This window comes from Pantherophis guttatus, chromosome 4 (genome assembly GCF_059756535.1).
Source record: "Pantherophis guttatus breed Tessera chromosome 4, ASM5975653v1, whole genome shotgun sequence".
Lineage (NCBI taxonomy): Eukaryota > Metazoa > Chordata > Lepidosauria > Squamata > Colubridae > Pantherophis > Pantherophis guttatus.
In genome coordinates this window covers 155,964,784-155,988,170 of record NC_142066.1, presented here as the reverse complement: position 1 = coordinate 155,988,170, position 23,387 = coordinate 155,964,784, and the positions used below count along the sequence as shown (strand labels likewise).

At 44.5% G+C, this 23,387-nt stretch overlaps 2 protein-coding genes across 4 annotated transcripts; both read right to left on the bottom strand.

Annotated features, from left to right (window-relative positions):
• Nucleotides 1–2,795: 2,795 nt before the first annotated feature.
• Nucleotides 2,796–17,733, bottom strand: C4H1orf35 (chromosome 4 C1orf35 homolog). 3 transcript variants are annotated; one of them, XM_087893140.1, is made up of 10 exons: nt 17,671–17,693; nt 17,087–17,138; nt 14,809–14,922; nt 11,312–11,462; nt 9,708–9,753; nt 8,080–8,162; nt 5,924–5,996; nt 5,735–5,808; nt 5,070–5,237; nt 2,796–3,639 (listed from the first exon to the last, which is right to left on the bottom strand). In XM_087893140.1, the coding sequence occupies exons 3-10, from the start codon at nt 14,900–14,902 to the stop codon at nt 3,372–3,374; spliced, it is 957 nt and encodes a 318-aa protein (XP_087749266.1). In that variant the 5' UTR covers nt 14,903–14,922; nt 17,087–17,138; nt 17,671–17,693; the 3' UTR covers nt 2,796–3,371. The 3 variants fall into 3 exon arrangements, with proteins under 3 accessions (XP_087749266.1, XP_034298476.1, XP_087749267.1); XM_034442585.2 differs by lacking the exon at nt 17,087–17,138 and having other exon boundaries at nt 17,671–17,733; XM_087893141.1 differs by lacking the exons at nt 17,087–17,138; nt 17,671–17,693 and adding an exon at nt 16,876–16,899.
• Nucleotides 17,734–19,131: 1,398 nt separating this feature from the next.
• On the bottom strand, nt 19,132–23,384 carry MRPL55 (mitochondrial ribosomal protein L55). Its single transcript, XM_034442584.2, has 4 exons — nt 23,172–23,384; nt 21,523–21,652; nt 20,876–21,077; nt 19,132–19,393 (listed from the first exon to the last, which is right to left on the bottom strand). The coding sequence occupies exons 2-4, from the start codon at nt 21,546–21,548 to the stop codon at nt 19,244–19,246; spliced, it is 378 nt and encodes a 125-aa protein (XP_034298475.1). The 5' UTR covers nt 21,549–21,652; nt 23,172–23,384; the 3' UTR covers nt 19,132–19,243.
• Between the last annotated feature and the right edge of the window lie 3 nt (nt 23,385–23,387).

Sequence of the window (23,387 nt, the reverse complement as noted above, 5' to 3'; positions counted from 1 at the left end):
TTGGGAAGCGAATTCAAACGGGATCTATCTAACCTGATGCAATTATCTCAGAAAATCTGAAAAAACATCTATAATACCAAATATGTCTGAGGTTAAGGTTTTTACAGGTAGTCCTCGACTTAAGACCACAATTGAGTCCAATATTTCCATCGTTAAGCACGACAGTTGTTAAATTTGTCCCATTTTATCTTTTTTGCCACACTTGTTGAGCAAATCATGGCCGTTGTACAGTTAGTCACATGGTTATTAAGTGAATCTGGCTTGTCAGAAGGTCACAAAAAGTGATCACATGACCCTGGGACACTGCCACCGTCATAAATATGAACCAGATGGCAATCATGGGACTACAGGGATGTTGCAACATAAGTGTAAAAAACAGTCATGAGTCACTTTTTTCAGTGCCGTTATAACTGTGGTCCCCAAATAAATAGTTGTTAAATCAAGGATTATCTGTAGATTAATAACTCTAGCCTGCAATATTTCAGGGAACCAGAAGAGGGTAGCAAAAAGATACAAAAAAAAAAAGAAATCCCTCCTTTTTTTCAAAAACCCTTTGCTGCCATCTAGTGGTCATCTGCAACCAAGATCTGATATTATGCCTAATACTTTTATCACAGTAGTAGTCCTCAATTTACTGCCACAATTAAGTTATAAAGGGGTTGATCTCAAAATCCAACCTCTCCTCCACCCTACCCCGCACCTCCTTATTCTCTCCCTTCTGTACAGGAAACCATTATAGAATATTTTTTTATATATAAGCTTTTTCTGAAGAGGGGAGCTACCACTGAGACGGTCCTGCTATGGAGACATTGCAGATCAAAACTTTGGAGAACTGCTTGTTCTATCCAATACTTTTTAAGATGGGTGGACTTCAACTTCCAAAATTACCCAGCCACACACCTTGTCTGGAGAATTCTGGGAGTTGAAGTCCACCCCTATTAAACCATGCTAGCCAAGGAATTCTGGGAATTGGAGTCCACCCTTCTTAAAGCATGCCAGCTGGGGAATTCTGAGGAGTCCATTTTTAGGGATGCTGGCTAAGGAATTCTGGGAGTTGAAGTCCATCCATCTTAAAGTTGCCAAGATTAACTCTGCTCTAGAGGACTCAAATTGTGTGTTGTTTGCCCAAGTCATCTTCTCTTAGCAAATAAAACCACAGCAGAAAAAGGAAGAAGAGGATAAAGTTGTGTCTGAATTACTAATGTGGTAAAGGTAAAGGTAAAGGTTCCCCTTGCATATATGTACTAATCGTTCCCACCTCTAGGGAGCGGTACTCATCTCCGTTTCAAAGCCGAAGAGCCAGCGCTGTCCGAAGACGTCTCCATGGTCATGTGGTCGGCATGACTCAATGCCAAAGGCGCACGGAACGCTGTTACCTTCCCACCAAAGGTGGTCCCTATTTTTCTACCTGCATTTTTTAACGTGCTTTCGAACTGCTAGGTTGGCAGAAGCTGGGACAAGTAAAACGGGAGCTCACCCCGTTACGCGGCATTAGGGACTCGAACCGCTGAACTGCCGACCTTTCGATCGACAAGCTCAGCGTCTTAGCCACTGAGCCACCATGTCCCCATGTGGTAACATGTGGCTAACCAATGTGTTACTCACACAAAATATGAGAGGGCATCACAACAGATAGGCCACAAAATACAGCTAAATGAATGAGGATCAAGGCTGTGTGTCAATGCCCCAAAATGGATACACCTAGTCAATTACCTACAATTAGCAACCCATAAGAACTGTTAGCCATCTGTTGCCATCCGTTTTCTCCCAGGAAGTGCCAAGATGCCAGTCCTCATGAAGGTAGCACATTCTCTCCTAACGTGGCACTCCAAATGCCTTCAGGGTGGGAATGATCAGTAACACCTTTGTGCATATTGACAAGGGACATGTACAGGTAGTCCTTGACTTATGACCACAATGAAGCCCAAAATTTCCATTGTTGAGTGAGTCAAGTGAGTTTTGCCCCCATTTTACCACCTTTGTCACAGTTGTTAAGTGAATCCCTGCAGTTAACTTAGTCACACGGTTGTTAAGTGAGTCTAGCTTTCCCCATTGAAAAAAGGAGATCCTGTGATCCTGGGACACTGTGACCATCATAAATATGAGCCAGCTGCCAAGCATCTGAATTTTGATTATGTGACCAGGGAGATGCTGCAACGATTGTTAAGTATAAAAAACGATCATGTCACATTTTTTAGTGACGTTGTCACTTAGAGTGGCCACTAAAAGAATGGTTGTAAGTAGAGGATTCCCTGAAGTTAAATTCTCTTTGAATTCTGAGGATGGTTGAGGTCCCCCTTTCAAAGGGATTTGAATTTGTGAATTGCAGAGGAGTTTGAATTTGTACGTTGCATAAGGGTTTGCAATTTGAAAATGGAAATTTTTGCAATTTGTAATTTTTAAATTTCAAAGGGGTTTGTCATTTGTAAATTTCAACGGGGTTTGAATTTGTAAACTGCAAAAGAGTTCAGAATTTGTAAACTGCAAAGGGATTCGTAACTGTTAAAATTGCAAAAAGAAGTTGTTTTAAAATTGGCAGTAATGCAGCCTGCTGGAAAAACGTAAGCCAAGATTGAAAATTAAATACATTTATCCTTTGCCATGTGTTTTCGTAACCCTCTGCCTACTTCTTCTGGAGTTGGCATAATTCCCCAAAATTCCTGGATCTAAGAGAAATTGCAGGGCAGAATATAATTTTAGCTTGGAAGACACATCAGCGGCCGACACCTTTAAGTCTTTTCAAGAGAGATGAAGTTGCTGAACTGATCCCAATGATTCAATTTAATGACAATATCTGTAATCAATCTGCTTTTTAATTACAAGATCCGAGGTTGCTTCTGAAATCGGCTGACGGTCGCAACTACATACACACACTCCAAAAAAAAATCCCAACAACCCCATAAACTGTTTCTACTCCTTGCTTTGGCCTGATGGAGGTTCAGAAGCAGATTTTTTGCAATCTGAAAGTAACTCCTGTTACCTGGGATGTATCTGATCTCCAAATTCTATTGCTTTAAAAAAAATTAAATTCTATGCGACCCATCAGACTTTATCAACTTTGGGAGGAAAAACCAAAAAAAAAACTCTGGTAATTCCGTATTTTGCACCTGGCATTTGTAAACTATTGTCTTGCTCTGACCAGGTTAGCATGGCTAAATTTTATGTCCGTTAAAGGACAGGATACTTTTGAAACAAAAATAATTATTATTTTTGAGCAGCGGTGTCGATGGATGGGATGGGGTGAGATGGGCAAATCAACGTCCCATCTAGAAAAAGGATGCAGAATTTTGCACCAAACCAGAATCCGTTTCCGCTTAACTGTCAAAGTAACGACATGATGGGTAAATCTGGGTTTGTTTTATAAGGATGTATTAATTGTCTGAATCCGTGTCATGCCTCTTCTTGGCCGGGAGGTATGGTACAGATTCATCCCATGTCCGTTTCCGGGACTCTGAGGTTTTGTCTTCTCTGGAAACCGGGAACTTTCTATGACTTCGGTGTCGGTGGTCGTCCCTTTTTGGCTTGGAGGGAGGCGTCGAAGTTCTTTCGCGATGATACCGGTCGGAGGATTGGTGCGCTGCTCGGGCCGGGGACGATGGTCTATCATCCCGGCTAGGATCCAGAGAAGGTTTCTTTTTCCTGTGAATAGGAACAAGGCAAAGTCAGGTCACGCGATTTGCAGACAAGACGCCAGCCCTTCAAGGTAGAACGAGCTAGAAGATCAATATCATGGCGGCTTTTATTATAAAAGTTACTCAGGTAGTCCTCGACTTACGACCATAATTGAAACAGGGGTGAAATCTAATTACCTTCCTTACCAGTTTGGAAGTGCCTGCGCGTGCACAGAAGGTAAAAAACCATTAAAACCAGGAAGTAATGACACCCAGGCGGCGATCGCTACTGGATCGCCAAACCACAGGGAAAAATCGCTACTGGATCAGGTGATCCGGTCCGATCTGGGAGCACTTCACCCCTGAACTGAACCCAATCTCAGACAGGATGCCAGCCCTTCGAGGAGGCCAGATCAGACTGGGAAAATCATGTCATGGAGGCTAATGCGATTTTTATTATAAAGTTAGATTCCTCAACTTATGACCACACTGTTAAGTGAGTCATTTGATAAGTGAGTTGTTTTTTTTTTAATTTGATTTATATGCCGTCCTTCTCCGGAGACTCAGGGTGGCTTATAATGCGTTAAGCAATAGCCTTCATCCTTTTGTATATTTTATACAAAGTCAGCTTATTGCCCCCACAAACTGGGTCCTCATTTCACCTACCTTAGAAAGGATGGAAGGCCGAGTCAACCTTGTTTTGCCCCATTGTAACACCTTTCTTGCCACATATGTTAAGTGGATCACTGCAGATGTTAAGTTAGTAACACAGTCATTAAGTGAACCTGACTTCCCCAATGATTTTGCTTGCCAGGTCGCAAAAGGGGATCACGTGATCTCCTGGCACACTGCAACGGTCATAAACACGAGTCAGTTGCCAATTTTGATCACATGACCATGTGAAAAGTTGTGCAGAACAGTCATGAGCCACTTTTTTCAGGGCCGTCGTAACTTCAAACGGTCACTGAACGAACTGCTGTGTTATCCTGATTTGCCACTGCTTACTTAATTAGAAGAGTTTGGTGAAAATTAAGTTTCAATAGGCTAGGAACGTCACTTCAAAAAGGGAATGCAGTCAGTGTTAAATGCGAGTTCTACTCCTGTTGAAAGAGGGAACTCTTAACACCCCCCCCCCCGCAAATCTAAACTTTTAATTTCAACAAGATGCAGAAAAGATTTCTGAACAAAAAGGCTGTTCACAAATGCCACCCCCTCACCCCAGTGCTGAATATTTAAAATGCATTCGCTAAGGTAACTAAGTTAAAGGCAAAACATTAGTTACATCTATCAGCCCTACAAGATAAGACCAGATTTAGGAAATATACACCCTGTAGGCCTAAAGCTATTAGAACAGTTCTAGTAATAGGATCTTGCAAATCTGAACTCCCCAGCCAGCATGCTTTAAGGTGAGTGGGCTTCAACTTCCAGAATTCCCCAGCCCACAGCCTCAAATGATACCTTTTCTCGTTATCCGGAGTAAGGTTGTTTGATGATGAAGACCTTCTCTTCTTCTGGTCTTTCTCTTTCTCCTTTCCTTTCTTTTCTTTCTTTTCTTTCTTCTGTTTCTTTTTCTCCTTTTTCTTCTTCTTGTCCTTCTCTTTTTTCGACTTCTTGACGGACTTGCTCCTGCCAGATAAATCAAGGATGACCTCTTTCCTACCGTTTTGTGTTCCACCCCAAATATCCCCAATTAGCGCCAAAACGTTGCCCCCCCCAAATGGGGCATGGCTCATGTAGGTCACCAACAATGATATGGTACGGGTAGTCCTCAACTTATGACCACAATGGAGCCTCAAATTTATGTGGCCAAGCAAAAGAGTTCTTAAGTTGTGTTTTGCCCCATTTTGCGACCTTCCTTGCCAAGATTGATCAGTGAATCATTGCATGTGTTACATTAGTAACATGGCTGTTGCGTGAATCTGGGTTCCCCATTGATTACGTGACCACGGGACACAGCAATCGTCTTACGTACGTGTCAGTTGCTATGTCTCTGAATGAAAAACGGTCATAATATTACCGTTGTAACTTTGAACGGTCCCCTAAGGATGCTGTTGTAAGTCAAGGACTGTGGCTCAATAAAATTAAATTAAAATTAAATGATAAAAATCAAGAGGGTGACTTACTCCAGTGTCTTGCTTTCCTCATCCAGCTTCTTCGGAGGAGATGAGGGTTTGGCAGCCTTTGCTACTGGTTGATGCTGAAATTTCCGAGAGAAAACGGAAACAGATCAAAAAATCTCGGACGGGCAGTTAGGAAAGCAGAAAAATAACAACATTGGATGTGCCACAATGCTGTGCGGCCCCACAACTTACCGTAAACACGGATAGGCCCAGCTTGGCAGCTTCTCTGTCTTCCTTGGAAAACACCATTCTTCCGCCAGCATTCCTAACAAAAGTTAAAACGGAATTAAACAGCAAGTAGGGCTTAATTTTTGCTTTTGCCTTTTTTTTTTTTCCCTTTCTGTCCTGAAAGGAAAATTTTGTTTTCCTGAAATAAAACCCTCAGCCCTGCTCAGAGGGTGCCGAAACGGGACATATTTTTGGAAAGAAAGAGCCGTTGTCAAGAGCTACACAAAATTTGTCCTGATTTACAACGTACAGGTATCGTCCTTGGCCTAAAACCCTTCGTTTAGTGTCCGTTCGAAGTTACAATGGCCCTGAAAAAAAAGTGATTTAGGATCGGTTCCTCGCACTTATGACCATCATAGAATTTCCCACCTACCCCTCTCCGGTCAAATAATCAAAATTTTGACATTTGGCAACTGGCTCACATGATGATTATAATGTCCCCGAAATCTTTCATGACCATCGTAGTTGGCAGTGGAATCTCGCCTATTTCTTTCATCCTACGCCAGCATTTCTCAATTTTCAGCAACTTTAAGACATATGGACTTCAACTCCCACAATTCCTCAGACTGGTGGCTCCTCCCAGGAGAAGATAGATCTAGGTGGTCACCAGGAGTTGACACCAACTTGATGGCCCGTAATCAATCAAGAGTGCCTTGGGAGACCGATTACGCTCTACATAAGAGTCTTGGTGGCGCAGCAGACTAAAAGCACTGTTAAGTAACACCAGCTGCCTGCAATTACTGCAAGTTCAAATCTCACCAGGCTCAAGGTTGACTCAGCCTTCCATCCTTTCGAGGTAGGTAAAATGAGGACCCGGATTGTGAGGGCAATAAGCTGACTTTGTATAAAAAAGAACACCGCTTGGGGGGGGGGGGCTGAAGCCCTACTAAGCAGGTATATATAAAAGTATGAAGGCTATTGCTTAACGCATTGTAAGCTGCCCTGAGTCTCCAGAGAAGGGCGGCATATAAATCGAACAAATAAATAAATAAATAAATGACAGATAGATAGATAGATAGATAGATAGATAGATAGATAGATAGATAGATAGATAAATAAATCCCCCACCTATATGTATGTGAGTTAAGGAGGTATCTGAATTGCTTGCGCAAGCCTTACTCTTGTTTTGGACATCAGCTATCTCAGAATATCTCAGAATAACAGAGTCGGAAGGCATCTCGGAGATCTTCTAGACCAGGGGTGTCGAACTCAAGGCCCGTGGACTGGATCCAGCCTGCAGGGTGCTTAGATCTGGCCCCTGGAAATAGCCAAGGACCGGCCTGCAGTGCCTCTGCCAGTGAAAATGGATATGGTCCTCCCGAGCTCCCTTTTCCTTGGCAGAGAGTTGCAGGAGGCCGTCGCAGCTGAAAACGGAGCCCGGGAGTCTGTTTTTGCTGGTAGAGTGGTCAGGCCACCACAGGTGCCCCCAACACGAGTGATGTCGAGTTGGCCATGCCCTCCCTGCCCCCCCGAGGTCAGACCCAACCTGATGTGGCTTCAATGGAGTTTGACACCCGTTCTAGAGTCTAGTCCCACTGCGTGATGGGCCGGTGGGCCCGGTAGGCCCATTTTTCACCCTCCCCAGGCTCCAGAGCCTTTCTAGGACCTTGGGGAGGGCAAAAACGGCTCCCCCTGCCCCTGGAGGCCTGAAATGATCCGTTTGCTGACTTCCGTTCTCACTGGAGCTGGGCTCGCGTGCCCACCAATATGGCTACGCGTGCCACCTGTGGCACGCATGTCATGGGTTCGCCATCATGGGTCTAGTCCAACCCTCTGCTCAAAAGCAATGCTGTATCCTCAAAAACCTGCAGACTGCTCAAAAACTATGTTTTGCCTCCCCTTATTGGTCTATCTAGGGTAATGGATCCGGCCTATCAACCTTAGCAGTGGAAAGACATCTGAACTTCAACTCCCAGAATTCCCCAGCCAACGGAGTGGAGAATTCTGGGGGTTGAAGTCCACACACGTCAAAGTTGGTGAGGGGTGAGACACAGTGGTCTACATCAGCCTGGCTTTGGATCCTAGAGGGCAGGACTGTCTCAAACTTTCTTGGGCTGAGTAGAACCAGGTTCCTGGTCCAGCGGCTTCACCACTAGCCCACGCTGTCTCGAACCGCTTACCGTGAGCTGCCCAACCCCATGAGGCGATCCACACTCTTCTCATCAGCTTCTCCTTCGTTGCGTTTGCAGACTTCGGCGAGCTCCTGGGGAACAATTACAGACAGGCATGAGGCCACTAAGCCGCTATATATGATGACAGGTAGTCCTCAACTTACAACCAGTTCGTTTAGTGACCGAAGTTACAACAGCATTGAAAAAAGTTACTTGTGACCGTTTCTCACACTTACGACCGTTGTGGCATCCCTATGGTCACGTGGTCGAAATTCGGACGCTTGGCAACTGACTCATATTTATGACCGTTGCTGTGTCCCGGAGTTACGTGATCCTCTTTTGTGACCTTCCGACAAGCAAAATCAATGGGGAAGCCAGATTCGCTTAACAATCATGTTACTCACTTAACAACTGTGGTAAGGAGGTCGTAAAATGGGGCAAAATTCACTTAACTAAAGTCTCAGCAACTGCGGTCGTAAGTCGAGGAATACCTGTACCATCTTAAAAGCAGCATTTGCAATTTTTTTCCTTGGGCCAAAGTGACGGCCTTCTTTCTATCCATGTCAAAACACTGAACATAAAAAAGAAGAAATCCAAGCAGATCCAATTCTGATCCTCTTATTAAAACCGAATTACTTTGAAATTAATAATTGACTTCTGAGGAAACTGCCAAGTGAAGTAATTCACGGCCTTATCTTATGCTGTTGCTGTTTACTATGAAACCTGGGGTACCATGCACTAAAATCACGTTTAAGAAGAGACTGGACAGCCATTTGTTTGAAATCGTATAGGGCAGTGACGGCTAACCTTTTTGCTGTCGCGTGCCAAAAATGGGGGGGAGTGCGGGGGATTTGCGGGCAGGCGTGCCCACCCCCATAATTCAATGCACCCCACATATGCGTGCGTGACTTCCTCGCTCCCCCAGCTTTTGGCAAGTGATGGAACAGTGGGCCCGTTTCTCACCCTCCCCAGGCTCCAGAGGCTTTCTAGGAGCCTGGGGAGGGCAAACACTGCCTTCCCAACGCCCCCGGAGGCTGGAAATAGCCCGTTTCCCAACATCCGGTGGGCCTGGAAGGGCTGAAAATCAGGTGGCCGGCGCACGCATGCGTGTTGTAGCTCAGCTAGGGCAATGTGAAGTTTCCGAAAGATGCCCTAATTAATTTCATGGGCCATGAGCCGAACTTCAAAAGAAATACAGTCATTTATTAGGAGCACCATTTCGGCAATATTCGGATACAGTTACTAATCCCACATAGATTTACGTTCCCCTATGACCCTGTCTCTCCCCTCCTCCCTGGCCATGTCATAAATCACATTCTCCAATTCACCACTTTGGCTGGCTGTGACATCCAACACCCTCCTTCTGATTGCGGTCAGGAAGAATGTATGGAATGCAGCTTCAGTTAGGGAAATCAATCAGCTCTATCAGTTCTCCCTCCCTCCTGCTCATGGCAACTTGAAAGCTTTGCAAGTTGACAGGCAACGCTTGTGTGCCCACAGATACAGCTCCGCGTGCCACCTGAGGCACGCGTGCCATAGGTTCGCCATCACGGGTATAGGGTTTCCTGCTCGAGCAGAAGACCTCCAGAGTCCCTTCCAACTCTGCTATCCTGTTATTTTAAAAATCGATAAAATACCTCTTTACTCAGTCCCGTCGGCTGCTTTTTCACGTTCTTGTAACCTCTGCAAAGTTGACAAAACAAAGGACAACACAGTAACGGGTGAAATTATCATCAGAGAGAGATCCAACTTGGAATTAAGGAGAAATTTCCTGACGGCCCCCTCTGCCTCTATACTGGGCTAATTCTCCAAATCCCAGAACCCGGAAGGTTATAGGAAAAACTGAAAAGAAATGCAGGGTTTTATTCGTGGGTATCGTTTTTTCCTGAGCTTGGTGCTTTTCTTGCAGACATTTCATTATCCAAATAGATAAAGCCATTGAGTGCTAGAAGGGAGGGGGGTTTGTAAGGAGGAAGAGGAGGAGGATGTGGGAGACATCTTACAACCCAACTAGAGAACTTCATCAGTGCAAGGAAGAGGAGGAGGAGAAAAAGGATTGTTTGGTTCCTTTTTTTGTTTGTTTGTTTGAAAAATATTTTTGGTTCCTGATACTCTTTGGGCTTGCTCGTTTTCTTCAAGACATTTAATGACCAAACTAGGTAATATCATCAGAATATTGATGTTGCCTAGAAGCTAGAATCCCTCCCTTCTTCTAGCACTGATGTTGTTACCAAGCTGGGCCACGAAACATCTGCATGAAAACCACCAAACTCAGAGAACACCAGGGACCCCTCACTTCAAACCTGAGCCACAAATATTCTCCTTTCTCAGTAGTACCATTTCTTCCCTCCAGGCAAATCTCCCTGAAGGCTTGCTGGCTACTTCATCCATACCCACTCCTTCCCATTTTCTCATCTCTCTAGAGCTGAAGACTTCTTCCAAAGCTTAGGTGAAGACCAAGGACCGCCATCAGATCAGGGGTGAAATGCAACCGGTTCGCTCCGGTTTGGAGTAAAAAAAAAATGTAAGTAAAATAATGGTTCTGACGATCACAGCTGTGCCGCGTGATCGTTGGAACCTTTTAAAAAACTTTTTAAAAGCATTTTTTTTACTACCGGTTTGGGCGAATAGGTGGTAAAAAATGCTTTAAAAAGTAAGAAAAAAAAAGTTGACCATGCCCACCCAGTCACATGACTCCAAGCCAGGGTGGATAAAAATCAATGATTTCTTTAAAAAAAAAATCAAAAAAATCAGATTTTTTTAATTTAAATCAGATTTTTTTTATTTAAATCGGATTTTTTTTTATTTTTATCGAATTTATTTTAATGAAAAACTTTTGGGGTAAAAATCTATCGTAAGGTAGTTTTCTATTTAAGATACATAAATAATTTAGTTTATTCAGCATGAAATGGAGCTTAGTTATGTAGCAGGAGGCTGTATATTCTGCAACACTGGGACTATCGGTGAGTCAACAGCGGGTCAAAGGAGTAGCAGAGATGACAGTTGCTCTTTAAAAATTATGATTTAAATCGAGTTGATTTAAATCAAGCCTTTTTACTAGTGATTTAAATCGTGATTTAAATCGTGATTTAAATCATGATTTAAATCGTGATTTAAATCAACTCGATTTAAATCAAATCCACCCTGCTCCAAGCCAAGCCCAACAAGCCACACCCACAGAACCGGTAGCAAAAAATTTTGCATTTCGCCAGTGCATCAGATGTTTGGATCTGAAACTTACAGAGCTGCCATCATAGCTTCTTTTTCCGCCTGCCGGATGGCGCTCAGCTCCTCATTGCGGGACATAGATGCATCGCCTTTCTTCTCCTTGGCATACCAGGTAAGGTCCTTGCCCTTTTGCCAACGGCCCACCGGTGCCATCAAGGAGTTCCCTGAAAGGCAAGTAAAAAAAGGACTCACAAGTCAGAGCAGTTAAAGAATCACAGAAGGATCTGGGTGGCAGAGCTCTTAGTCTTTCCAAATAATTTCTTTCTTTTTTAAAAAAAACTTTATTAAACGTATAAAAAGTAAAATATTATACCATGTATATACAAGATACATATATGTCGACAGTGGTCAACAGTGTTGTTGTATTCTGATTGGCTGATGACGTAGCTGTATTTTGATTGGGTGGAAGCGCTGATGCTTGGTTGTGGGTCAATGGATAAGTTATGCTGGAACTGGTGGCAACACAAGCATTTTGATGAACCTTTGATCTATGGTTTATATTTTGTGTTAAGATTCGTCTGTCTATGAGAGCAGGTTTCCAAATAGTAGCAGACGGGAAGTGTCATCACGTTTATTCATACAATATGGTCTTTTCTCTATTTCAATGGCCTCTCTGATTATTCTGCCATTGAGATGTTCTATTTTTGCCACTGTTTTTGTGTTATTAAAATTAATATTATGTCCTGTGGCATTTATGTGTTGTACTAATGATGATGTGTGTTCTTTCTTTTGTACTGAATTTTTTATGTTCCTCGATGTGCACACTCATTCTTCTGTTGGTCTGTCCAATATATGTTGAGGGGCAGGAAGCACACGGGATTTCGTATATGCCTTGATCTTCTAATTCTATTTTGTCTTTAGGGTTTCTCAGAATAGACGATATCTTTCTATCTGTGCAAAATATGGTTTTGATGTTGTGTCTATGCAAAAAATTAGCAAAGTACTGCCTGGTGTTGCCACCAGTTCCAGCATAACTTATCCATTGACCCACAACCAAGCGACAGCGCTTCCACCCAATCAAAATACAGCTACGTCATCAGCCAATCAGAATACAACAACACTGTCGACCAATCAGAATACACTTTTGCCTCTTTTCATAGAAAAACGTCAGTTACGATCACACAGTTTGCCCATAAGCACCAAACCGAGATCATCAGCCAGAAGATGACGAATACGATTTCGTCGAAACGTCGCTACTACCCTTCTAAGGATATGTTTACAATTACACGGGAAGAAGCCCGAGATATTAACTGTACACACATATATACCCGTGAAAACTTACATAGACAAGATACATATATATATGAATACAAACAACAATACATAAAAAGAAAAATTGACTTTGGTCACACGTCCATTATCTTATTAACGGTGCATATTTGTTAACAATGTCGACTGGCGACCCCCAGGGGGAGAGCCTTCTCTGTGGGGGCTCCTGCCCTATGGAATGAATTCCCCCCGGACATACGAAGTATCCCCGACTTCCGCGCCTTCCGTCGAGCTCTGAAGACTCTATTCTTTCAGCAAGCCGGTCTGACGGGATAAAGGATTTTAAACTGGGTTTTAAAAGTGGTTTAAAATGGTTTTAATTGGAAGTTTTAATTTTGGCCAAAGATTGAATTGTTTTAATATGTTTTTTTTAATTTTGTCTTGTATGTTGTTTTATCATGGCTGTTCACCGCCCTGAGTCCTTCGGGAGAAGGGCGGTATACAAATATAATAAAAACTAAAAAAAAAAAAACTAAATTATTATCGTACAGAATTTTACATTTACTCTCGTTTCTACGAGTTATCCAATCATACCACCTATTCCACGCTCTATAACATTTTGAGACTACCTTATCCTTCATTTCAAATGTTAGTTTGTCCATTTCCGCACAGTTATAGATTTTTTTGGATTATCAATTCATCTGTTGGCAGTTGATTAGCTTTTCAATATTGGGCGAGCTCCAATCTGGCTGCAGTGACTATGTGTAATATTAAATACTTTTATTTCTTTCCTATAGTTTTCTTTAATCATCCCTAGTAGAAAAATCTCTGGTTCTATTTTTTCCGATGTTATTTTTTATTTCCAAAGAATTTCTAACTGGGTGGCAGAGCTGGGAAATACCTAAGGGAGCCCTCGGTGTTGTTTTCTTGTAGACATCTCATGACCCAACTAGGGAACATTATCTGTGCCAGTAGGAAGTGCGGGTTGGGAAGGGGAAAAGGGTTAAAGTTGCCAACATTGGAAAAGACTGCTGGAGAGGCCGGCTGGGGAATTCTGGGAGTTGAAGTCCAAGCATATGCTAGATAAGCATTGGCGAACCTTTTCGGCACCAAGTGCTGAAACGGGAGCGTGTGCGTGGATGGATGCTGGAAACCGGACCTTTCGGTTTCTGGCGGCCATGCACGTGTGAAGACCAGCTGGCTGGTGCAAATGCGCGTGTCGGGAAAATGATCTTCTGGTTGTTGTGGCCCCGCCCTCTGAGCCTGTCCCATCGGAGGAAGAAAGCTCCGAGCATGAGGATGAGGAGTCAGCCAGGCCTCCCTCTCCAGGCCCCTCCCCTCTGGCACTGTCTCAGGTGCCGGCCGAGGGAGAGGAGATTAGCAGGGAGCCAGGTGTCTCGGATGAGAGCGAAGGAGAGACATCATTCCTGGACGCACGCCTCCGAAGGCGTGATAAACGATTACAGCAGCTCAGGAGGCGTGCTAGGGATTAGAATTGAGTCACTGGACCACACCCCAGAGACTATATAATAGAGGGTGGTGGCCAGTGATCCTTGTGACGAACAAAAGTAAACCTTGGATAGTCACTAAAGCCTCATCCGAAACTGCTGAGAGGAATAATAATTCTGTTGGACTCTTGTACGCTGAGTATATTATCTTTCTGTTTTCTGTGGAAATAAAAGCACTTGGCAGACGGTGTGTATATCGCTGCCAAGTTGGAGATAAAGACCTGGGTGTGTTCCAAGTGCTTCCTTAACCCTCGGCTGGCTGTGTTTGTGTGTGTGTGTGGACGGGGACAGATCACTGGTTAACGGCATGTACCTGACCACTGGCCACCTGATATTTCAGTTTCTGGCACTCATGCACATGCGAAGAGGAGCTGGCTGGCACGCCAGAACTCAGAAGTGTAACTGGTGACGGCTTGCGTGCCAGGAGAGATGGCTCTGCGTGTCACTTCTGGCACGCGTGCCATAGGTTTGCCATCTCAGTGCTAGATGGACAATTTTAGCAGCTGAAGGCTACACTGCTTAAAGCATGCAGACTAGGGAATTCTGGGAGTTGAAGCCCACCCCTCTTAAAGCATGCCAGCTGGGGGATTCTGGGAGTTGAAGTCCTCCCCTTTTAAAGTTTCCAAAATTGAAAACCAGTGACATAGTAAATCAAACATGGCTCCACTGTTTCAATCTAATTTAGCAAGCTGACAATTGGAGAGATTTGAGCCCAGCAGTTCTGCTCTTTAAATAGATGTGGAGTCAGTTCACGGGAGCGGATTAAACAAACCATGAATCTAGAAAGGCTAACCAAGATAGTTTTCACGTTGTTTGTCCGTCTTCACATCTTCCCATTTGAACTGGTCCTGCCCTCCTCTCACGCCACCTCGGGAGGAGCCAAACATGGTGGAGGCTTAACCAGGATCTAAAAAAAGAAGACAGTTTAAAGTAGGTTAAATTCCAGTCTAGTCACAAGTTCTGTGGATTTCTGTGAAGCTAGCGTAAATTGGCTTATTGCATTCATGATTTGCCCAAGGAAGACCAGTGTTGTGCATGTAGTCCTCAACTTATGACCACAATGTAGCCCAAAATTTTTATGGGTAAGCAAGTTAAGGGAGTTTTGTCCCATTTTACAACCTTTCTTGCCATAGTTGTTAAATGAATCAGAGCTAAGTTAGTCACATAGTTGTTAAGAGAATCTGCCTCCTCGTTGACTTTGCTCGTCAGAAAAGGCGATAACATAACGCAGGGACACTGCGACTGTCATAAATAGGAGCTAATTGCCAAGGATTTTGGTCACGTGACCGCAGGTCTGCTACAACGGTTGTTAAGTGTGAAAAGCAGTCGTAAGTCACTTTTTTCAGTGTCACCGTAACTTTGGTCACTAAACAAAAGGTTGCAAGTCGAGGATTATGGGTTCCATCATGGTTTGAAGCATTTGTGATCTCAAATGTGGTATCAGTCCACATTTTAGAAGGGGGGAAAAAAAACCAGTCAAAAGATGATGTCATAGGCCACTGTTCTCAATCTTGGCTAGTTTAAGAGCTGTGGACTACAATTCCCAGAATTCCTGGCTGGGGAATTCTGGGAGTTGAAGTCCACACATCTTTAGCTGAGGTTTAAAAACAATGCAATAAAAGTGCTAATGAGAAGTGGAGGCGCCAGAATAATGCCAACCCCCCCCACCATGACCCTCCTGCCCCCCCCTTCCTCAACCTCATCCCAAAAGCGGAAAAGGGTGCAATTCTGCCAGCTGAGCCCCCACAGAGGGAGTCCTACACTGGACCTTAGGAACCCCTTGATCCGTGCCAGTCGGGCTTCAGGGCGGGTTACAGCACGGAAACGGCATTGATCGCCGGTTGATGATCTCTGGAGGGCCCAGGACAGTGGTTGCTCCTCTGTTCTGGTCCTCCTAGACCTCTCAGCGGCTTTTGATACCATCGATCATGGCATCATGCTGCGTCGGCTGGAGGGGATGGGAGTGGGGGCACCATGCTATGGTGGTTCTCCTCCTTCCTCTCTGACTGTACGCAATCTGTGTTGACAGGGTGGGCAGAGGTCGACCTCGAGGTTCCTCACTTGTGGGGTGCCGCAAGGGTCGGTCCTCTCGCCCCTCCTGTTCAACATTTATGTGAAGCCGCTGGACGAGATCATCCGTGGCTTTGGGGTGAAGTGTCAACTGTATGCCGAGGACACGCAGTTCTATATTTCAACCCCAAGCCACCCCAATTATGCCCCTGACATGATGTCCCGCTGCCTGGAGGCCGTGCGGATCTGGATGGGGAGGAACAGGCTCAGACTGAACCCTTCCAAGAATGAGTGGCTGTGGCTCCCGACGGCCCAGTATAGCCAGCTCACACCATCGCTGGCTATTGGGGGTGAGATCTTGCCCCCCTCAGAGAGGGCTTGCAACTTGGGCGTCCTCCTGGATTCACGGCTGTCCTTGGAGGATCATATGACGGCCGTGGCCAGGGGGGCCTTTTATCAGGTCCGCCTGATCTCCCAGTTGCGTCCCTTTCTGGATCGGGACGCCCTGCGCACAGTCACTCACGCCCTCGTCACTTCCCGTCTGGACTACTGCAATGCTCTCTACATGGGGCTCCCCTTGAGGAGCACCCGGAGGCTCCAGCTGGTCCAGAATGTGGCCGCGTGGGTGGTTATGGGGGCGTCTCATCGCTCCCATGTAACACCCTTCTTGCGCGAGCTGCACTGGCTCCCGTTGGTCTTCCGGGTGCGCTTCAAGGTGTTGGTTACCATCTTTAAAGCGCTCCATGGCTTAGGACCTGGTTATCTACAGGACTGCATTCTGCCACAGATTGCCTCCCACCGACCGGTACGAACTGCCCCCGGACATACGAAGGATCCCCAACCTCCGCACCTTCCGTCGTGCTCTGAAGACCCTATTATTCCAGCAAGCCGCTCTGACGGGATAAAGGATTTTAATTTTTTTTTTAAATTAGATTTATATGCCGCCCTTCTCCGGAGACTCAGGGTGGCTTACAATGCGTTAAGCAATAGCCTTCATACTTTTGTATATTTATACAAAGTCAGTTTATTGTCCCCACAATCCGGGTCCTCATTTTACCCACCTTAGAAAGGATGGAAGGCTGAGTCAACCTTGAGCCTTGGAGAGATTCGAACCTGCAATAATTGCAGACAGTTGAATGTTAATAACAGGCTTTTAGTCTGTTGAGCTATCCAGGCTCCTATCAAATTGGGTTTTGATAGGGGTTTTAAAATGATTTTAGTTGGGTGTTTTAAATTCGGCCAATGATTGAATTATTTTAATTAAGTTTTTTAAATTGTTGTTGTATATTGTTTTTACCAGGGCTGTTCACCGCCCTGAGTCCTTCGGGAGAAGGGCGGTATATAAATATAATAAACTAAAACTAAACTAAACTTGAATCTTCAGTGCATGCGACCCCCCCCCTCTCCCAATGCCTAATTCTAGCTGGGACGGACCCCACCCGGCTGTGGACGATGGGATTTCACTCTCCCCCGTTTGCAGACCTCAGGGCTGGTGCATGGGCTCCCCACCGCAATGCAAAGGAGAAAAGGGGTGCATTGCAAGGAGTCCGCTATTTTAAGGGGAGCCCCAGCCCTGGAAAGGACGAGAAACCCACCACCACCCCGCAAAGACCACCCACCCGCCAGTCCAACCGAGCCCAGCAACCTTAACTGCAGCTTCACGTGCAAAATCCAGCAGTCGCTTCCGCAAGCTTGGGCGGGACCATTCGTTCCTGTAGTGGGGGGGGACGACGAAGCGGGCTGGACCAATCGGCTCAAGGAGCGCGGATATGGGGGGGGGATGGAAGCAGAGAAAATTGCTAATTGAATGACCCGCCTCCGCTCAGCTTTGAAAGTTTTCAATTTGTGTGTGTTTTTTTTTAAAGTGGGCTTTGAAGGGAGAAATAAACTTACTAAGCAATGCATATTTTTTTTTTTTTTTGCACCCAACTCCGGAGTAATTTTTCCAGCCACTTGGGGTGGGGGTGGGGGAGATTAGTAGCGGCTGGGGATGTTGGGCTTTGTAGTCCCCGGCGTGCACACGTCCCCGGGGCGCCGTCGGGTTTAGTTGGGAACGGTTGTTGTTGCAGAATGCCCAGCCAGATGGGCATTTGCCATTGGTGCTTGTGGGGTTAGTACTCCAACTCCCATGATCCTCAGCCGGCTGTGGATGATGGTTGCAGAAATCCAAGTAGTGTCGTTTCCTGCTTTGTCCCAGGAAGAAAAAAAAGGGTGTTTCTGGGTGCATTGGGATGGAGGTCGCTTCTCCCCACTCCCATCCCCAAAATATGACTACAATGTCCACCTTCCTTAGCCGACTAAGATGTTAATAGTCCCAAACCATGATAAAAGCTAATTTAGGCACTTGTAAAGAGAGAAGACCCTGAATGGTACAGCAGATATGGAGTTTGTTGGTTTATCTTCTCACCTGAATACAGCCCTGCGAGGTAAGCCACGGACATTATTAAGTCTCCCAAACTTAATGTGAGAACTTGTATCGCTCTCTAAAAATGTTTGAAAATATCCTACATTTAGGTAGTGAATATAGGTTCAGCTACATCAGGGTTTTTCAAACATGGCCCCTTTAAGAGATGTGGACTTCAATTCCCCAAATTCTCCAGCTGGCATGCATCTTAACATGAACAATGTTAAGAAACTCTAGTCTTTTTTTTTTTACAAAAATTGTCATTGCTAAGCAAGACTTTTTTGGAAGTGAGTCGCATCCAATTTTATGACACTTTTTATGATTGTTAAGCAAATTATTGCAGTTGTTAAGTGAATCACACAGTCATTAAACAAATCCAGCTTCCTTTTGCGTTTTCAGAAGCCAGCTGGGAAGATGCAAATGGGGATCACAGACCCTAAGATGCAAAAACAAGCCAGCTGCCAAGGGTACAAATTTTAATATGTGACCATGGGGATGCTACAACAGTCATAACTGCGAGGACCAGTTGGAACTTACATTTTTTCGCACTGTTGTGACTTAAAACAGTCACAAAATGAATGATTGTAACTCAAGGATGACCTGTAAATTCTATTACAGATTTAAGACGCTAACTAGCCATATCACAAATGCCCTCCTCCTTCAAACAGATTAACATTTTCCCAAAAAATACAAACACAGCAATTACAAAGAAATCTCTTTATTTGAGGGTGGATTGTCATTCCTTGCACCTTCTATAACGTTCTAGTTACTTGCTGCCACAGAATTCTGGTTTTCTTACTGCCAAAAAACCCCCTCACTTTTTATTCCAAAATTTCTCATAATATTCCAGTTGAAAGTCGTCTTCAAAAGTTTCAACTTCTCCTTTCTTGGACTTCATCAAGTTCTTCCTCCTCAACCGGCTTCTCCTTTCGGCCTCGGGGAGGGTATTGAAATCCACGGGTATCTAAGTGGAAAAAAGACAAAAACAGATGGCTAGACTACTGCTACGGGAAACAGACCTGGGGCTGCCCTTGAAGACTATCCAATTCAATTTTCAACCCACTTATTAGCTGGGCTGTGTTGCTTTGAGTATCTTAGACCTGTATTGATAGGTTGAGTTCCAAAGGCTAGTTTTGACTATAAAAGACATTTATGAAGACAGATAGTCCTCGAGTTACGGCCACAATTGAGCCCCAAATTTTTGTTGCTAAGCAAGACAGTTAAGTGAGTTTAACCCCATTCTATGAACTTTCTTGCCATAAGTGAATCATATAGCTGTTATATGGTCGCTAAGTGAATCTGGCTTCCCCATTGACTGAAGGTTGCAAAAGGGGAGCACGTGCCCCTGGGACACTGAGACCGTCATAAATATGAGTCAGTTGCCAGGTGTCTGAACTATGATCACGGGACCATGGGGATGCTGCTAAGGTCATAAGTGTGAAAAACGGTCATAAGTCACCTTTTTCACTGCCATAACTTCAAATGGTCACTAAATGAATGGTTGTAAGTCAAGGACTATCTGTATTACTAAATTTTTAAGCAGCCATCTCTTGTATAAGGTGATGCAAGTTATAAAGGAGGTAGAAAAAAAACCCGTTTAGCTTGGTACACAGATTCCTGCAGGAATTCTGCCATGTTATGAGTTTGCGTGATATAGGTAATCCTCAATTTACGACCAAAACATAGTCCAAAATTTACATTGCTAAGTGAGAAATCTGTTAAGTGAGGTTCACCCCATTTTACAACTTTTCTTGCCACAGTTGTTAAATGAATCACTGCAGCCGTGAAGTTAGCAACACGGTTCTTAAATTACTTAACTTCTTCAATTGGTCACCCTTTGATCAGAGGGTGACCAAAGGGGAATCTCGTGACCCCAGGACACTACAACCGTCGTAAGTAGGAGTCAGTTGCCAAGCATCTGAATTTCGATCACATGACTGTGAGGCTGCTGCCACAGTCGTAAGTGTGAAAAATGGTCATTTTTTCAGTGCTATTGTAACAGTTTGTCACTAAACAAAACTGTTGTAAAATGAGGACTACCTGTATATTGCTTGTTGTGGGTGAATGTATCTGCAGTGAGAGTCCCACACAACCTCCAGCAGTTTACTTTCCCCTCTGTCAGTAAGAAGAAATAATAAAACAAGCCAAAAAAACTACTGCAAAACACTTATAGTCCTTGATTGACAACTGCCATTGAGCCCAGAATTGAGATCGTAAGTTATGCTGGCTTTTTAAGTGGTTCATCATATATCTGTCCCAATTTTGTGACTTTTTTGGGGTGGTCGTTAATCAAACCACCACGGCTGCTAAGCAACTCTGCAGTCGTTGAGCGAATCCGCTGTATGCAACGGGCCAGACAGGAACTCAGAAACAAGTCAAATGTGCAACATGGTTTACGGAGTCTTATTCGGTCTCTGCAAAGAAAGCCAGGAGGTTTAATTCTCACCTGAAGGACACGCCTCGGCTCTTTGTACCGGACATGTACCGAAGATCCGTCCAGTCTAACCAGTAGAACCGGATACAGCCGGGCGTACTTCGATCTTGGAAAGCAAGCGATGGACGTCCGATTCGAATTCAGCTGGTTGGGCGATGTGTGAAGCCCACAAGCCCTGAGAAGGCATCTGGACAGATTCTCGACCTGCAGGATGCTGAAACCAATTCAGGCGTATTTTAAAAGGTGTGAACCTCAACTCCCAGAATTCCACAATCAGCAGGCTTTAAGAGAGGTAGACTTCCACTCCCAGAATTCCCCAGCCAGCATGATTTAAGAGGGGTGGACTTCAACTCCCAGAATTCCTCAGTTAGTATGTTTTAACATGCTGACTTCAACTCCCAGAATTCCCCAGCCAGCATGCTTTAAGAGAGGTGGAACTTCAAGCCCCAGAATAACATAGGTAGTATGCTGGCTGGGATATTCTGGGACTTGAAATCCATCCATCTTAAAATTACCAAAATTGTAGTAGTTTTTCTTTTCTTTAAAATATCTTATTTCAAGATATAGTATACCCTTTTCAGAATACCACTGCTGTTCAGTTCTGGGATTGCAAGTCTACAGAATTTCTGTTAAAGCTATTCTGGGAACATCCTAAATACCTTAAACTCCTGCTTATAACTGCCATTCTGATGTGCAATGAGGCTTTAGGAATAGATCCTGATCAGGAATTCCTAAGAGGATTAAACTGCTTGGCTTTTTTTCAGAGCCATAATACGAGACGCTTGATAACTGGAAGAAGAGAAGAAAATAAATCTCGTTACAATCTTTGGATGTGTTATTTTGTGCCTCCAATGTTGGAAATAAAGTTTTAGAGGGGCTTTTCATCCCAAATACAGGTTAATGCATGGGTAGCATATGACTGAATGACTGAATGAATGCAAGAAATAAAAACTGCAAGTTTTGGTGGAGTTCATTCTCTGGAAGTATCTGCAACCTTGGGTTGTTTGTAAAATTGTGATTTGGGCATTGCTTATTTAAATTCCTTATTTGGGGAGCTTCTCGCTCCCCAATTTTCAATAGCCAACCACAAGACATGCTAAGGGAAAAAAAATAAATACACGACCTGCTAAAATTAACCAGCTTAAAGTAGAATAATTTAAAACAGCTTTGGTGGCTCTGAAATATTGCACCAAACTCTGAAAAGTAGAAAAAAGGCTTTTAATATTGCTAGCAAGGATAGAAAATGTAGGCTTTGGCAGAGGAAAATGCAAAAGAAATGCAGGTAGCCCTCAATTTACGACCACAACTGAGCCAAAGATTTCTGTTGCTAAGCGAAACATTTGTTAAGTGGGTTTTGCCTCCTTTTACCACTTTTCTTGCCACACTGAATCACTGCAGTTGTTAAGTTAGGAACTCAGTTGTTAAGTGAATCTGGCTTCCCCATTGACTTTGTTTATCAGAAGGTTGCAAAAGAGGATCACATGACTCGGGGACACTGCAACCGTCATAAATATGAGTCAGTCGCCAAGGGTCTGAATTTTGATCATGTGACCACGGGGAGGCTGCTATGGTCATTGTGTGAAAAACGGTCATGTCACTTTTTTTCCAGTGCTGTTGTATCTTTGGAGGGTCACTAAGTGAACTGTTGTTAAGTCGAGGACTACCTGTAAATGGCAGTGGGTTCCAAGGTACACTGCCATGAAATCTGGAGGCTCTATAAGGCTGTCAGTCTCTCTATAGAGATCTCCAAACTTAGTAACTTTTAAGATTTGTGGAAAACTCCCAGAATTCCCTAGCCAGCATAGCTGGCTGAGGAATTCTGGGAGTTGAAGTCCACAAATCCTAATATTGCCAGGTTTGGAGACTCCCCACTCTATATGAAGATGCTCTACTACAGGGGTCTCCAATCTTGGCAACTTTAAGCCTGAAGGACTTCAACTCCCAGAATTCCCCAGCCAGCTGGGTGGGGAATTCTGGGAGTTGAAGTCCTTCAGGCTTAAAGTTGCCAAGGTTGGAGACCCCTGCTCTATTATATACCCTCACCCCCTTCCTCACTTGGTAAAGCAGGGGCATTTTCATGCCCTGGACTACAGGTCCCATCATGCCCTCCCCTGGCTGATGGGAGTTGTAGTCCAAACCAACCAAGCCAAGGTTAAGCCAATCGTGGTTTATTGGGGCTTCTTTTTGCTTTGCATCCAACTCATGCTATTTTCCCATCCCCGGAATGAATTGCCTCCCAGGTCCACGTCCTTTCCGCCACCCGTTCCCCGCAATGGTTTGATCCTAACCTCCCCCTATTTGCACTTGCCGGTGGTTCGATCCTTGCTTTCCCACGCTGCGAATACCCGCGGCCCGCTTCTTCTCTTCCCCTTCCTCCAGAATGGTTCAATCTATCGCTGCCCTCCCCTCGTCCCTGTGCCGAATGGTTTAACCCGGAACGGCCGCAGGTAGGTTCATCTACGCATGTGATTCCTGGCTGGCTCCGCCAGGCACTTTTTACGTCGTCATCTGCGCCTGTGACGTC

Coding starts and splice junctions, on each gene's coding strand:
- C4H1orf35 (XM_034442585.2), bottom strand. CDS start 14,902: ATGTTTGGCTCCTCCCGAGGTGGCGTGAGAGGAGGGCAGGACCAGTTC. Junction 8,163..9,707: donor CGACGGGACTGAGTAAAGAG/GTATTTTATCGA, acceptor ATTGTTCCCCAG/GAGCTCGCCGAAGTCTGCAA. Junction 5,997..8,079: donor ATGGGGTTGGGCAGCTCACG/GTAAGCGGTTCG, acceptor AACTTTTGTTAG/GAATGCTGGCGGAAGAATGG.
- MRPL55 (XM_034442584.2), bottom strand. CDS start 21,548: ATGGCAGTTATAAGCAGGAGTTTAAG. Junction 21,078..21,522: donor GTTATAAGCAGGAGTTTAAG/GTATTTAGGATG, acceptor AATTGGTTTCAG/CATCCTGCAGGTCGAGAATC. Junction 19,394..20,875: donor AGCCGAGGCGTGTCCTTCAG/GTGAGAATTAAA, acceptor TTTTCCACTTAG/ATACCCGTGGATTTCAATAC.